Consider the following 17,405-nt stretch of genomic DNA (forward strand, 5'->3'; position numbering starts at 1 on the left):
GGAAAGGGTCTGGCTGGTTTTTTTTGTTTTGTTTTGTTTTTTTTGTCATTATTATTATTTCGAAATACTTATTTATTTTCCTCCAGACAGGTAATGGGTTAAAATGGCTGTAGAAACTGCTTTCTGGTACCAAGGCTTGAGAAGTGCACTTAACCACTTGCTCAGGGCACATAGAATAAAACATAAGGCAAAGTAATTTACAATCCTGTTTGCTTTTGAGGACAATGCAGAGCAGGGCAGAATAATGGAAGTATTATTTCCAGCATTTTTGTCGATTCAAGGTCCCTACTTATGCTATACTGGAAAAGGCAATGAAGGTCTAGAAGTGGCTTCATTTCTTGTTTGCTGTTTTGAACACTTTGGAAACAACGGCTGCAGGATCATGCACTTGACATTACATAGCTGAGGACTGGAAGACTTAAACAGGGAAAAAAGAAGTCTGAAAATATTGTGTGATTTTGACCCCAAATGAATCCAGTGACACGGAAACATTGGGTTCATCAGTTCCTAGTATACTTTTCATTAAAATGGCTTCCACTTAGAGTTTGATTCAGAAAATCACTAATTGATATTGATTCTCATTGCACAAAATTGTGTTTAATATATGCTATATTTATATAGTAAGCTAACCACCTGATTAAAAGGCACACACTCATGAGATATGTTATCTGGTTTCCGTTGTCACTGTTTTTCAAACTAAGCTTTGTTTGGTTTGCTTGTTTAACATTCTAAAATTATTTTTGCAAGATTTACATTTTACAATCTGGTTTAATAGAGGGAAAAATTATGAGACTATAACAGTGTGCATTTAAAGTGTAGTCCTGGATTTGACTGGGAAAAGTATAATTCTAATGTTTGTCTTTCATAATATGTACTATTTTTGAAATTAGTCTGCTTTAAGAGGTATTTTTGCTTTATGAAAAAACAGTAACAGAAAAAGGGATGTTTCTAACAGGCAGCTGCCCAAAATGGGGTAGTTGGTGTTCTCTTGTTGAATTCTAATTTTTTAACAAGTCTATAATGAAATATTTAAGAAAAATAAATCTAGCATAACTGAAATCTGAAGTTGCCCATATATTCTTATTTAGAAGTATCTATCTGTACAGCAGGCAACTTGAACTGCTCCAATACTGGAAAATTTAATGTACCACTCAATTACTATTCTTTAGCCCAATTTAAAATAATAGATTGGGAGTGAGGTCTTAATGCAGTGTAACCTTTGGAACATTAGAAATAACCTCTTTCCCTTCTGAAATCAGTGTACAGTAATGACATCAGTCTTACCGTATTACAAGTGAACATTTTCTAAGTACATTTGAAGTTTTTATATTTAGCAGTTTTTCAGCAGCTTGTTCCCCTCTCCCATACCAAAGGTCCCAAGACCATTTAAATTTTTTATCAATTCACAAAAAAGTTTTATCTTCATCTCATTCAATATTTATTTATATTTATGTATCTTACATCACTGTGTTATAGCACTCTAAATACAATCTTTTGCCAATTATGTTGTCTCTGCCCTCAAATGTCTTTTCAGAGGGATTTGTTGAGGGATTTGTTGTTGTTAGACTCCTCTGTTACCACTTTCCTTGATATAGTTGATTTTTCTTTCAGTAGAAGCAATCCTTTGTTTATATTTTTGTTATCTGTGTATTTACAGCACTGTGCAATATAAAGTCAGGTACTTTGAGGCTGATATTATTCAAAGAAGTTCCCAAACTTTCTGCAGCAGTACAACATGGTTAACCATTAAAATTTCTTGTGGATATAATCAGTATTTCTTCAATATGGTTTAGTGAGACATTTATTAGGGACTGTGGACCATGGTTTGGAAAACACTATCCTGAACCTTGGTTGCAGTTTGCAAGGCTGCAAGTTGACTTGCATTTATTGCCTTTTATGACTGTAGCTGAAAAGTAGTACTTCCAAATTCTAAATGCTTAAAGAGTAGGATTCTCAGCAGTTGTTTCCCATTGTAGTTCTGACACATATACATGCAATATAAATTATGGACAAATGCTGAAAAAGTAACTAAAACATAAATATAAGATAGTAAGAACTAGTGTTTTGAGAATCTCAGTGATGAATTTCTCGAGCTTGTCTTCTCCTGTGAATCTCACCTAACACAGAGCTCACACTGATTTGAATGTAAGCTTATTTAAAAAGATACGTATGTGGTGCAGGAAGTAATTGAAGATGTAAGTGCATGTTTTTACTTAGAAAAAAATGCTGAAAAAAATTAGCTGAAATTGCAATTATGGTTGGAAGCTTTCCCCTGATATATTTGTTTCTAAACTACAGTGAGTCATTTTACAGGATAGAACAGTTACGTTTTTTTCAAAATGTGTTGAAGAAGAATTTATGTAGAACTGGCATTGCATCTGCAAACTATGGTGCTCAAAGACATGTTTCTCCCTAAATGAATTTTCTCATCACATGCTTTCTCCCTTCCACTCCAGGAAGGAAAAAAATGTTATCAGGTGGTATATAGCACAAGTGCAATTTTTAATTTGACCACCAGGTAATATAGGATGGCCCACATTTGAAAATCATGTGTGTATATTACTACATGTAACTCCTGACTGCTTATAGCTTAACTTTGCATGAAGTGTGATCTTCAGCTTCCTTCTGTGTTGTTCCATTTTGCTTTCCCTCCATCTGTGACAGTACTGCGCTTTTTAAGTCAGCGCCATCTGCACTGGGAGTTCATCCAACAACTGCTCCTTCCAGTTATTTCAGTGAAATGCAGTCAAGTAGCTCCAAAAGAAAAAGACCTATATGAAGTTCCTGGTCAGAATGTTTTCACTTAAGGAGTTAGATCCTATTCCAAAAAGGAGAAAACTGATTTTGAACTCCGGTCTACAGAATTCAATGTGCAGCATGCCTTGCACATTTGCAAAAATAGGAATCTTACTGTCATAAAATTTTAAACAAAAATGGAGGAAAGATAATAGCAGTCTTAAATTCCTATGCTTTTAAAGTTGATGGGCAGGAGCTGAGAAAGCTGTGTTGTTGGAAACTGTGTAGTTGAAAACTATGAATATAGTCACAAAAAGCACTGTTGTGTTTCAGCATGGTGTTCAGCATAATCTCATGGCAAGCATTTCCAACTGAACCTCAAAGACTTGGATTTTCTTCTGGCTACTGCCTTGTACTGTGAACATGAGGATGTCACTTCTGTATTTCTCTGTTTGCATTCCTGCTCTGTTGGTCTTCTCAACTTGTAATGTGTGTTTTTTGGGATGATATGGGAAGATAAACATCTTTCATGACTATGTACACTCAATCTACCATAATGGGTATGTTGAACAGGATTTAATTTGGGTCTGTATTTCTTTCACGGCAATTGTGTTTAAGTAGTATTTTGTTTAACTTCCTACTGACCACTGTGCAAGTAAACACATATTCTTTGTGAATATGTTAACTTAGAGTGTGTTATGTTTTCTCAGGTTCCAGTAGCAAGAGCCAGCATCTTGTGGCTCATTGGGGAGTACTGTGAACGGGTTCCAAAGATTGCACCTGATGTTTTGAGAAAGACAGCCAAGAGCTTCACTAATGAAGATGACCTTGTAAAGTTGCAGATCTTAAATTTGGGAGCAAAACTCTATTTAACAAACTCAAAGCAGGTAAGGCTTAAATACTCAAGAGTATGTATTTAAAGTCACAGTGGTTTTTGTGCAGTCTATATAGACCAGTGGTAACTTGTTTTATATAAATAACTAAAACTAGTCTATGTTATTCTATGAAGAAAAGCTGAACATCAGGTTTTCAGAAGTCTAACAGCCCAAATCTAAACAGGAGTCCTTGAGTATGGGCTGTATTGTAAATATTAATATATTGATGAGATCACTTTTTTTTTTGCCCCTCTTCTTATTGAGATTTGTAGAATTTAATTTTATTTTTTAGTTCAGGTAAGTAGATAGTATAGTAGTATATAAATTGTATAAGTAATATCAGACTGGAGATTTTTCAGCTGTGATTTGCTGTTTTCTGGATCACACAGCAGAATTTTCAGGGGACTGCTGTCAATTTGAACAAAAAGCTGCTCCTTTTTTGTTCAGGGTATCTAAAAGAAGATGCTAGCAACAGGCCTCAATGTCTTTCCATCAGTGCTCATCTTAAATATAGTAACTGCTTTCCCTTTTCTCTGTATTTCTTATTATTTCACTATACCTTGTGAAGAGAGTGGGTTTTGATCATCTCTGGTAATAATCTAAAAATGTCAGATAATACAGAAGGATGAACTTAGATCTCCATAGCTGTGAGAGGTGCCAACTGCCTCATTCATCTCAATGACAGTACTGTGAACTTTGTCACTTCCTAGCTATGGAATATAGCATCTTGACACTAATTTTTCACTGTAATTCCAATTATTACTATAAAAGGTTGTAAAATGTTTTCCAAATATATAAGGAATATGTTGTCTGAGATATATATGCTTTTCTTGGACTGCTAGACCTCTTTGTTTTCCAGTAGCTTTAATAGCATAGGATCTCACATCTCTGCAACTGTGGTATCTTCTCTTTCCTTGATAGCTATATCCAGCTGCAGACTTGATCCATCTGAGACTTTATTCTGTAGGGCATGTGGGAGATGAACTGTCCCACCTTCCATTCAGATAAGAACAAATGCTTGTCCTTTGTTCATGCTTAGCATTAGATAGTCTAAAATGGGTGAGTAGCAAAAGGTGACTTCTTTCTGTCAGTGCTCATCTTAATGAAAGTGCTGACTGAGCTAAGGTAAGATTGGTTTGATTATCTTACTTGTCTCCTACTGGCACATTATGTAATATTTACTTATTTTTCTAGATGGCCAAAAGTCCGTAGCCTATAGTGAGATGGTGATTTTGTGATATTCCTTTTCCAGTTTCACATAATCTTGGTTTGAAATACAATAGTGGTGATAAAGCAGAAGAAACTGTCTCCTGAGATTTCTACTAAATGATGAGTATCATGGAAGGGTGTTTTCCTCTTTTAGTTTTAGGCTGTGGAGTAACAAGTTTTCTTCTCAAGTCATCAAGGTATTCATATACAGAATTTGAAAAGAGTAGGTTGATGATCTGGCTTGATTCAGAGCTCCTTCCAAATTAGAATACATATTTTTGCCTTTAAGAGCTCACAGCACTCTTTGTATAGCTACATCATTCCCAGGAATAAGAATCTTCTCTACTTGCTCAATATTGAAACATTTCTTTCTGGAGTGACTGCAGTTCCTAAAAAGTCCAGCCACTAATATTCACATAATTTTCAAGTTTCAAGCCAAAAGTTGTACATGTGGTTGCTCAGTTGTCAGTCTGTCCCTTTCTCTCCATCTCCCTGTTTTCTCCTGGTGTGTCCTACCCTACACATACTTTTGAATCCTTTATCTGTTTCATCCAAAGTCTCAAAGATACAATGTGTCTTTATTGAAAAGTAGTGTCAGGACAGCAGAGAGAGACTTAAACAAACAAAAAGACTTCTTTCCCCAGATGAGGGTAGGACAGATGAAATTTATCTGTTATATATTGTTTGGAGAAAAGCAAAGAATTCTGGAGTGAATATGACTTTATTTTTTTCACTATCCATAGAATATCATATTTGATTTGCTGTTAATTTACTTCAGCATATATCCAAATAGTTAACGCAACATGTTCTCAAGAATACTTTTAAAATTCAGTGTTTTTCATAAGAATTTCCAGTAATATTCTTTAAATCCCATGATCACCTCTTGAATTTGCAAAGGCTATTTATAATTTAAAAACTTCAAGTTCAGACCTATCTGGATAAATATATAATAAGGACAGGCTTTCTTCTGGTTGTCTATGTTGTTTAGTAAACTTACTTCCTTTTCTCATCACTTAGGGACATGTGAATCCTTGTGAATAAGCTATATCACTGTCTAAGTGGAGGTCATGTGAGAGAAACAGTTATGCAGAAACCATGGCACCTAGCTGTCTGAGCTGTTTGTTGCATGTTACAGGAAGAATACAGATTTTGATGTGTTTCTGTTGTGTAACAGAGTAGGAGTCATGCTGGGAAAAGTCCCAGGTAGTTGTAATGTGTAAACAATTTGTTGAATGTAGTTTGGCACAATATCCTTGTCGTATACGTCTAAAGTATCAAGTTATACAAGCTAATGATACCGAAGAGTGAATGAATTGCTGCTTCTCTGACACTGTAGAGACTCAGCATTGGTGGTATTTGTAATAAAATATTCATCAAGCAGAGATCTGCCAAAAACATAATGGCTGGTAATATAGGGCATGCACTAAATTCTTAAATAGAACTCTTGTAGCTGGAAAGTTCTAGAAACATTGCTGAAGGATAACCTGCTGCATACCTTTCACATTGGCCATACCAAAATGTACAAACAATAGCAATAGATGCTAAACTAACAGTGTGGGTAAAAACAAGAGCTATTACACCTAAATAATGAGCATGTCCAGATAACAAGTAATGTTGGCGTATAGTAATAAATGTATTATTCCTCTATATCGGAATGGTTTGTCTTATTATACTGTGAAGCAGACATGGTGTGCGGATTCTGTCATATTTCACCAAATTAACTTGCTTGCTCAAATAATTTTCAACTTTTTACGGATGTTCCTTTGTTGGTAAAACTGATGAGTATTCATTAATTTATTTTCAGTTTTTAATTAAAATTGATTTTTTTCTATTAGCTACCTCCATGTAGAAAAGCTTCCCTGACTTGTTTGGTTGAATTGCCATAAGACAAGAAAAAAAATTAGTGTTTTCAAGTTATTTTCATGAAAACTATTTATGATATCTGCAAGGAGACTTCTTGCAGATATGAAGCGTTCTTCCATATATATTGTATCTTTATTTGTATTGGACAATATGGAAGAGGTCTTCTAGGGGAGAAGAAGAAGGAAAGGATCATGGAGAAGATGATCCAGTTAAGAAAATGCAGTCTCTCAGGATCAACTCTTTTTCTAGTTCATTAGTACTCATCAAAAAGGTGTCCACCATGATAGCAAGGCCCTCAACTTTTCCTGGCCCTTTAGCAATTCACTGGCAAACACTTTTGTGTTTTTTTTTGTAATCTGTTCTGCTGAGCTTTCTGCTATGACAGGAAGGAGGCTTGTTTTGTTTTACAGAGGCGAAGTGATGACAAAGCCTACTAGAAGTAGTCCTCATAAAGTTCAATCCAGGCTACCTGAGACCACTCCCTTCCAATTTCGTATTGATTAAACAACATAAATCATGCTTAAGTGCAGATTACATATATTCTGTCCAATATAGTTGTTTAAAATGTTATACCATGATATAGAAATAGCTGCCAGAAAGCTGTAAAATACATATAGAAACCTTTTCCTTTTTCCAGTGCTAAGTACCTTGGGGGAAAAAAATGTCTTTTCATAACACTATTCTTGGATTTCAAAAAAAAAAAAAAAAATGTTGCCGTGATTTTTTTTTTAAAGTACGCTTTTTTATTTTTTTTTTTTATTCTAATGTAATATGACTAATTTCTTCAAATCTTTGGTATGCTTTGGTATGCTTCCATGTAAGGTATTTTTTATGGTTAAAATAAAAAATTATTTTTGTTTACTGTGTACGTCACTTACAAGAATTAATCAATATGCTGAAAAAACTCTTTGTACAGATATAGAAAAACTCTAACTTGCATCCTCAAAGCTGAACTTTTCCCAGCATGTTGTATGTCACAAAATCGAATGTGTTTTTTTTCCATTTTCCTCCCCTCACATAATTGAAACTGTAACTGTTGTAACAATAGAATGATAAACAAAATATATGTACAAGCCTGTTTCTTTGTATAAAGAAATGAAATCCTCATTGACAATGTTTTAACCCTGTGTTATTCATCTAGTCTGAGTTGTTATACTAAAAATTACCTTCCTTATGATGGTAAATTATTTTTGCTCTTTTTGCTATTTGCTTCAGTATGAACAAAGTGGTGTACTTCTTTTGAGTGTAGCTAATGGATACAAGTCTGTTTGGTATTATCGCTCTGTTTGCAGTATTTCTAAGGTATGGGGAAAGTCGTCCTTTTTTTTTTCAGTTTTAAAAATTTAACTGTATTATTAAAATTATTTAATACATGTTAATATTATCAGACATCAAATTAGGAAATCCTATTATGCTGTAAAAAGCTGTGATAATATAAGTTGCTCTCTTACATAAATAAATAAATGACCGATATTACTGGAGGCTTTAAGCTTCAAGAAAAAAAATGGAAGAAGTCTTTTATCCTGGTTTTTAGAGGGCATCAGCAGCTTGCTTTTATGAAAAAGTAACAGCTAAATGCACTGCAAATAATTTGCAGTAATCCAGTTCAGTGATTCATGTGTCTGCTTTAATGGGTCATAATTCAGGATAAAGTAACTGAGTGCAGTCAGAGTGCAGACACTGCTTATGCCAGGGACAGTATCTCTTCATAAAACACACCTCAGCAGAAGCAGTTTGCCAGCCCCCTAATACCCTCTGATGTTTTGATGTCCTGCATATTTTTCCGATTAAGTTTTGAGTGCCATGTTTTTAGTTGTATTTCCACATTCATTATCCTCACGTAGACCCTTCAGCGGGTTTGCCATATATGATTATTTTTTTAATGATGCCTTTCTTTCCACTTCAGCAGTTTAATAATCTAGCACATGGCTGCTTCTCAGTACTCAGCATTCACCTCCCCAATACAGAAGAGGACATGTGCTTTGGCTTCAGAATTCCATTTGCAGCTTTAGAAATGCATATTCCCTGTGGAACAACATTTGTTTGACATAACCATTCATTTTTATTACCTCTTTAAATATGTTTATCCAGAGTTATCAATAATCATAAATAACTTGTATTCTGTTCTTGTCCTGTTTTTTTCCACAGACAAAATTGCTTACCCAGTACGTATTAAATCTCGGCAAGTATGATCAAAGCTACGACATCAGAGACCGTACAAGATTTATTAGGCAGCTTATTGTTCCGAATGAGAAGAGTGGAGCTTTAAGCAAATATGCCAAAAAAATATTTCTGGCACAGAAACCTGCCCCATTGCTTGAGTCTCCTTTTAAAGGTATAACTGCCAAAATCATTTGGTAAATGTTCATTGTGTAAAGGAATGTGACAGCCTATTCTATTTCAAATATGCTCACAAATTGCGTCACTTAGAAAACACAGATGATTAATATGCAAGAATACTCACTCTGTTTACTTGCTTTTCAGCAAGCAAAGTATACATGTTGTGTACACACTGCATTTACCTGATAAACCCTGACAAACTGATCAGTTTCTGTTCGTGTTGATTTTAAATTTGGTTTAATAATTGAAAGTATGTCTTTTGAGGAAAAATATTCTTCAATTACAAAAAATATCTTTAGTTTTTATCTAGACTTTAATAGAAGGTTATTAATGTATTGTAAATGTATTACGAATCTGAAAAAAATTGAATCTCAGTAGATTAGATTTTTATTGTTTTTCTCCAAAGTGATAATTTTCCCAGTGCATTTTCCATCTATTTAAAAGAAAGAATCATTGTATTCTCAAATAAAAAGGTTATTAGGTTATCTGAATTAAAAATGCTCTGTTATTGTGATAATTTGCAGTTTTAATTTTCATACTTACTAATGTTTAAAGCTGTAAAAAGAGCTCCATTTTGAAGAAAAACTATTAAGATTCTGGATGTGTTTGTGCCAAGACATGTATATGGATTGTTTAACTGTGCTGTCATTCTTAATATTCACAGTAAAGTAATTTTTAGAGAAGCTACATTTCAGAGCAACACCTCTAAACACACTGACTGATTAGCTTTTTTATTGACCATTATGGGGGAGATTATTGTAATCTATGGACTGAAATCAGTTTTTTGACCTATGAAGAGCTTCCTAGTTTATATTTATTCCATGACATTTGAGGTAATATAATGGCAATTACCTTTAGCCTGATTAAGATTGCTCTTTGTGGTAGAGCTCATGTTGTTTGTATATTTTCCCCTCCCCCATTTTTTTTAATAGATCGAGATCATTTCCAGCTTGGCACCTTGTCTCACACGCTGAACAGCCGAGCTACTGGCTACCTGGAGCTGTCTGACTGGCCAGATGTGGCACCTGACCCTGCTGTGCGAAACGTTGAAGTGGCTGAGTCGGTATGTTGGCATCATTGAAAGTAACTTTGCTGAACACATGCGCCAATACAGAACATTATCTTAAAATATAAGTACTTAAACAACATGTTTGTGCTGTACTGAAAACTTTTGATACATGTGATCATCCATGTGGCTTGTTTTAGCGTGGAAATTGAAAATTTTTAAATCTGCAACATACTCACTGTTTATTTTCAATGAGAGAAATGGGTCAACTGTAGGCCACTTCCACTTCACTTGTAGACTAAATTAACTTTCTTCCCCTCCATCTCATTTTTTATTTCATACTTCTTGTATTCACTCTGCCACAGTATGGTAATTGCAGTTAATGATAACTGTTATTGGAATACCAAAGTAGTAGGTGCGTGGTGGTTTATTAGTGTATAAATCCAAGTCCTAGAAGAAAAAAATCGGTAGTATACTGGCAGCAGCAGGGGAAGAGTTATGTATGTTTCAAAGCGTAAAGTTTGGAAGAGACCAGGTTTACATTTGAGATGATCTGAATAGAATTAGGAAAGTTTTTAAAAAGAAAATGTCATTTGTTAGTGCACTACTCATTTGTTGACTTTACAGGATTAGTCATCTACTACAGCATTCCATTACTAGCTTGTAAACTAGCAGGCAGTCATGTTCTGGTTCCAGAGCTGTGATTTATGCATTGGGTATCGGAGTACTAATAAATGTCAGTGAAAGCTATTGTACAATAACAGGAATTGAAATGTACTGTAATGTACGGAACTGGTGATGCTCTCAGAGATGTGTTCTTGTAACAGGTCTTACCAGAGAAGCATGTGGCCCTTGTCCTGAGCCAAATTCCACACTAAATTGCACATGAATTAATTTGCATATAAGATGTTAGAAATAGAATGAATGAAGGAAATGCTAAATAACGGGTATGAGTTGCAGAGGCCAGTAAACAGTGATGTGGTAGAACAAACATTTCTCTTTAGTACTTCAGTATTACTTCTTTACCTTCTTATATACATTTCAGGAAAAGAGATATTTGTGTACAAACTTCTGAAAGCTTTTATGAGGAGAGTCTGACAGCAGTCATCTCAAGGAGTGTTATTATAAATGATAAGGTTGGCATGAAAGAATGTATGGAGGCACCTTTGTCCATAAAAACAAAAAGCATTGCAGGAAATTGATCAAATGGAGTAACATCCATCTACAACATAAAAGAAAACATCTCCCTCTGACCATTTAAACCTCAAAATAAACATGAAAATCCTTTACCCTAGGCTTTCTGCAAATATTTTCTATGGAGAGTGCCTCATTGTCATTAATTTTGTGGTTTCTCTAATACTTCAAGTTGAGTTGTTAAGCTGCAATCCATTGTTAAATTGTCATTCAAATTGAGAAGAGTATTAAGTTTTTAAAATACCAGCTGCTGGGTGGAACATTACAAAGTTTTGGCAGCTTTCAGTGTTTAAGAGGAGGCCACTGTGTCTCTAGAACTGTACTCCATTGCAACTCATTGTTAGAGCTATTACAAAAGTTAGTCTTATTCTAGATCACAGCGGTCAGTGAGGCAGACTTTTATCACTGTTGGTATGGTTGTCTGACTATTTGTTTCTTTCCTGTCCAGAGTTTTTCTTCTGCTTCTCAGTATTATTTGGAGATATGAGAAGAAAAAAGTCTGGCTGAAGTAGTGTTTAGTTCTGGTGTGCTCTTCTTGATAAGAATTACTTTTATTTCTGTGCTCACCAGTATGAGAGGGTACATGGAGATACTAGAGCAAGTCCAGCAGAGGGCTACTAAGATGATTAAGGGGCTGGAGCATCTGTCGTATGAAGAGAGGATGAAAGAGATGAGCCTGTTTAGCTTGGAGAAGAGAAAACTGAGTGGGTATCTCATCAGTGTGTCTAAATACACAAAGGGAGGATGTCAAGAGGATGGGTCCAGACTTTTCCATGGTGCCCAGCAACAGGACAAGAGGCAACAGGCATAAACTGAAACACAAAGTTCTGGCTGAATATGAGAAATGAATATGAGGGTGACAGCACTGGAATAGTTTGCCCAGAGAGGTTGTAGAGTCTTCTCTGGAGGTATTCAAAACCTGCCTGGATGCAACCCTGTGCAGCATGCTTTAGGTCAACATGCTTGGCCGGGGGGGTGGACCAGATGATCTCCAGAGGTCCATTCCAACCTCAACCATTCTGTGATTCTGTGACATACAATTGCCATCTGGCTACTGGAACTGTTGCTGCTTACTGGGTCCACACCTGTTTTCTTCTTAAACTTGGGATGATAAAGGTGGTGTTTACCCTTCATTCCAGCAATAGGCTAAATTGAGCTGGATCCATAGACAAAATTCTCAGACTTCGGGTTCTTTTGGCATAGAAATTTATTTATGGTTACTGATGCTTTTAATCTGCCTTAGTAAATCTTTTTCTGGCCTCTCTAACAGACATATCTCACCTTTTATAGGTATGTATAAAACTTTTAGTGCTCCTAATTGTGTAAAATAAGAGAAGCTAAATATTTTCTCTTGACTTGCTTAGAGGATTTATTTAGAAAACACCTAATACTACTGCTTCAGGTGTTTTTCTTTGTCATGTTGTGTATATTTTTGTATTTCTGGTTGGAAAAGTAAGCCTAGAAGCACTGTAAGCATTGAAATGTATTTACAGGCAAAGGAATGGACTGCAATTCTAGGTAAGACAAAGAAAGAGAAACCTACTGAAAAGTTCTACTCTGAATCAGAAGAGGAGGAAGATGAGTCTGCCAGTACCGGTGCAACAGGTAGGTAGTTGGAAACTGACTTTCATTTCTGGTTGCTGAATAACTTTTGTCTTCAGAACTGGCAACTACTTAAAATGAATCAGAGAAAAAGAAAAGGAAAAAAAAAAAAGAAACAAACGAAAACCAGAGGTGTATATAACATTAGGGAATCAAAGGAAAAAAGTTAAAATTCACTATAGCAGTAACAACTAGTTGTATAGATACGGCTTGCGTGTTCATTAAAAGAGTTACACTTTGCTTTGTTTCCCTGTTAAAGAAAAAGGCTGGCATGCTATTTTCATCTCACTTTGAAACTTGTAAGAGAAATGAAAATTTGCAGTTCCAATTAAAACTAAATCCCTGAACCAATTTATGGGAAAAATGCCCATAGCCTTGTTTGATGAGAACCATAAGTCTTGAATGTTTGGGGAAATTTGTTGTTTATGAATTACTAGTTTGATAGCATGTGCTACTGTGTTGAGAAATGGCCAAACTTGTATAACTGTAGTATTTCATGTGTTTTTGTTTAGTGAATTGTGTTACAGTTTTAATCTGAAGTACAATATGCTAGTTTCTATTTATTACAATTCAGGTGATGGTGGGGAATATAACTGACAGCTTTGTTTCAAATGAACTAAGGTTTTCTTGGCCAGTCTCTCGCATAATATGAGATAGACAGTTCTCCAAGACTGCCATTTCAATAGATGTTAATATAGTTTAAATTTAGTGAAGAACATGAGTCTCTTTGGCCATTTCTAAACTTAAGAAGAAGACAAAAAATTCTTCCAGGTCCAGAGGTTAGACACGTAAAATATTTGGCATTAGAGACTTAAAGAATTAGCAGCATCTTGTTGAATGGCTCAAATGGTCTTTCAAATCTGAAGTTGGTACTTCTTCACTCTCATTCCTAAGCTGAAGAAATATGCAGAAGAAATGTACCTTAGAACTGGGTATCACTTAATGTTCTTGTAAGCAAGAAAATAATATATTAATTTCAGATACTTGAATATTTTTAGCTATATGACTAATTAGGAGATGAATAATTTGTTTAAATCAGTGACTCTATCATCACTATCAATATCCAAGAATAGATCATCTAGTTAAGCAATTGGTTTAAAAGATAATCTGCCGGTTAAGTGAATATATACATTAGAGAATTTGAGGTCATCTCCAAGCCCTGACAGGGTTATATAATTTTGAAGAACCCACATGTAATTAATTTATTATTGGGAGTTCTGGCTTGATGAAGTACCATACTGTACACACAAGAAAGCAGATCTTTACCAAGAGAATTTTGTAAATGTTGGGGAGACGTGATTTTCTTATCTGCTTTTGACCCTAGGTAAATAATGATGAAATTTGCAATTTGATTTTACAATACTAAAACATTATTTTAAAAAAAAAAAAAAAGCTTAGATTTCTAAAATTCTAATTGTGTAAGATACTTATAAGATACTTAGAAAAAAAATGTGTTTGTTTTTTTTAATTTCAGAGAGTGAGTCTGGCAGTGAAAGTGAGAAGGAAGATAAGGAGGAAGGCAGCAGTGATGAGAGCAGTGGAAGTTCCTCTTCCAGTGAAGAATCAAGTGACAGTGAATCAGACAGCAAAGAAAGTACAGCAAAGAAAACATCTGGAGCTGTTAAGGAAAGGTAGGCATACATTTGCATGGTTCTAATTTTTTGCTGAAGCAACTTTGCTGTAAACAGTCTGCTAAGTGTTTAGTTAGGTTTTTTTGGAGGTGTATCATCCAACTGATGTTTAAGCTTGTGCCAGTGTATATTCTATGTATGAATTGTGTTCATATTTTCTTTAATCAGACTACTCTTATATTTAGAATTAATTTCTGACTTTTGTAAAATCTGGGGTGGCTTTTTGAAAATTGATGTAACCTTGGGAGGCTGAATAAGTGATCAGACAGTTGTATGAAACACTTAATTACCTTTTGCAGCAATTTTGCTGAGAGCTAAAATTAAGTCCTTCCACACTTCGCAATTATGTAACTAAGACAATTGATTTTTCTAAATAATGTTATATTAAAAAGATTATGATCCAAATATTAGAGGCAAGGGCTGTGAAGGGAAACGGTCATAAGATATTTAAGTGTTAGTGCTTTTTAAGATTGCCCATTATCAACAGCGTTATCATGTATTAAAGTATCATTAAAATTTTGAGTAATTGGGGCTAATACCTTGGATTGTATGAATCTGTTTCTTCCACTGCTGTCAGCAAGTGGCCTCTGCAGACATGATCGCCCTTTACTCTATAGTCTGCTGCCAGCTCACTTGATGAGTTTGCAGCTCAGCTCAGTCGTGGCTGACAGCACTGATTGGGGCGCAGTACGCACTCTGCTCCTTTTATTACAGACAGTAATTAAAGCAGCTCGCCTTGCCACTTCCATAACAAACACAGCATAATGCCCTAATTATGACTTTATTAATTTAAGTCAGGATTTAATGATTTTAAAAGTGATTTATATTGTTTTTCCTGTTCAGAACAAATGAAATCTGTAGGTTAAATTAATACAGGCTTTTCATCATTGCAAAGTTAAAAAGCTAGTTACCAGTAAATTCTTTTCATTAGAATAACGTCTGAAATTTTAAGCAGTAAGGTAAACAATGATTACCCGTCAAAACTGACTGATACACAATAAAGTAACATTTTTAATCCTCAAATTTTGTTTTAAATATTGAATGTGTTTTGAAAAACAAGTTGATTTATATAATGCACAATAGCTTACTTGCTGATGCAACTAAAGATTCTGTTCAATGGCAATGAGGGAAATGTAGACAATCTTGTCAGTACTTGTGTTATATGTCATGAGGAAACTTTGAACAGTATATATTAGTGAATTTTTATTTTTAGATTAGTATTTTTAGCTTTTAAATGTTTGTCATATTAAACTAGGGAGTTCCTACTTTTCCCATGATTTTAACAATCATATATACTACATTAGACTCTTTTTGTAAAGTGTACTCCTTCATTTTTAGCTTAGCAAGCTTCGAGTTCACTGCTTTCAGAGAAAATTACATTTGACTATTAAAATTTTGGGTTTTCATTTCATCTTCAGTTGCACAGTTGGGCATTATTAGGATGGTTTAAATCTTACTATAGATTTTTTATAATTTTGATCAAATATGATTTAGGCAATTCAGTGTTGGAAAGTTCCAGATTGATGTGGGGCGTTGCTTTGCCCCTAGTATTTTTCCTTTCTGTTACATTTTTCAATTCCTTCTCTGTACTTTTCCTTCCTAAAAACAATTGCCATCTAAAACTGTAATGCAACATAATATATTCTACACTACTCCGAAAGCTAAGCAAAAATGTTTAACAACTTAATTTGGGTCTGAAGGGACTATTAATAGTTGAGTGGCCTGGATTTGTTTAATTATTATTGACCTTGTTACCCTTCCAGCACTACAGTATCCAACTTATTGTCCTGGGGAGGAAGCTGAATCAGGTGGTATATGAAACACCTGATTTGGAAGTATAAGTTTGTAGCATGCCGATCCCAGAAGGGAGGTTTTCTTACTATATGAAATATTACTTATCTCCTCCATGACAACTGTTAGAAAACAGTTTTCATTTCCTGCAGTATTTCTGTTTGGTAATCCTCCTCTCTTCACCACTTGCCTGCTCACCAAGGCAAAAGGGTAATCTGTTAATTGTAGTTATTAGTATTATTAGAAGCAAACAGGGCAGATTTTAATAATATTCAGTAGCTGTTAGCATAGAGCAACATAATCCAACATTGTCATGGCTAAGAGAAGAACTGTGTGAAGAATACTGTCTCTGAAGTCTAATAGCTGTAAGGTATTTGATATAACCAAAAGCGTTGGAATGAATGTTAATAGCTCTTCTGTATAAACTCTGTATGTATTGAAATATTTGTAGATATTATAGGCATTTTTCTAGGTGGCTTCATTTAGAAAAATTAACAAATTCAATATATTGATGTTTAAAAGCAATAATTGCAAAATCATGTTATAAGCCATCATGATTCTGTTAATTGCATGTGGAATAGTCAAAAATATTTTGTCTAAAGTGGTGTCTTCACTTTTCTGAAATACCACAGGCTCGATATATGCAAATAATATTTTTAATATTTAACGTGCATATTTTTGTTTGACCATTACCTGTTTTAGATTGTGTGATGTTGTACTGTGTAATGAGGTAGAACAATTTTCCTTTAAATAAGCTACTGCTTTTGCCATCTTACCAAGTTTCATTGTCATGAAGAAGGATTGACGTAAAGCTCGTTTCATAAAACCTTGAAATGTCAGTGTAGAATGCTTCCTATCTTCAGCTCTGGGGCATCCAGCACAGGAAACACATGGATCTGTAGAAGTGAGTCCAGAGGAGGTTCACAAAAATGATCAGAGGGCAGAGTCACCTGCCCTATGAAGACAGACTGAGAGAGTTGGGGTTGTTCAACCTGCAGAAAAGGCGGCTCCAGGGAGACCTTAGAGCAGCCTTCCAGTACCTGAAGGGGGCCTAGAGAAAAGCTGGGGAGGGACACTTTCTCAGGGAGTGTAGTGATAGGACAAGGAGTAATGGCTTTAAATTAGGAGAGGGTAGGTTTAGATTAGGCGTTAGGAAGA

At 34.9% G+C, this 17,405-nt stretch overlaps 1 protein-coding gene across 4 annotated transcripts in view; it reads left to right on the top strand.

Moving 5' to 3' along the window:
* The window catches only part of AP3B1 (adaptor related protein complex 3 subunit beta 1), a 165,250-nt gene that overhangs the window by 83,251 nt on the left and 64,594 nt on the right, over window positions 1-17,405 (top strand). For all 4 annotated transcript variants that reach the window (XR_010827451.1, XM_066987680.1, XM_066987682.1 and 1 more), the window contains exons 15-19: window positions 3,447-3,623; window positions 8,832-9,018; window positions 9,956-10,086; window positions 12,717-12,828; window positions 14,300-14,456. Coding sequence is in view for 3 of the 4 variants with exons in the window: in XM_066987680.1 (XP_066843781.1) it covers window positions 3,447-3,623; window positions 8,832-9,018; window positions 9,956-10,086; window positions 12,717-12,828; window positions 14,300-14,456 (764 nt within the window). In the remaining variant the exon portion in view is untranslated. The remainder of the gene's footprint in view (window positions 1-3,446; window positions 3,624-8,831; window positions 9,019-9,955; window positions 10,087-12,716; window positions 12,829-14,299; window positions 14,457-17,405) is intronic.

This window comes from Anser cygnoides, chromosome Z (genome assembly GCF_040182565.1).
Source record: "Anser cygnoides isolate HZ-2024a breed goose chromosome Z, Taihu_goose_T2T_genome, whole genome shotgun sequence".
Classification (NCBI taxonomy): Eukaryota; Metazoa; Chordata; class Aves; order Anseriformes; family Anatidae; genus Anser; species Anser cygnoides.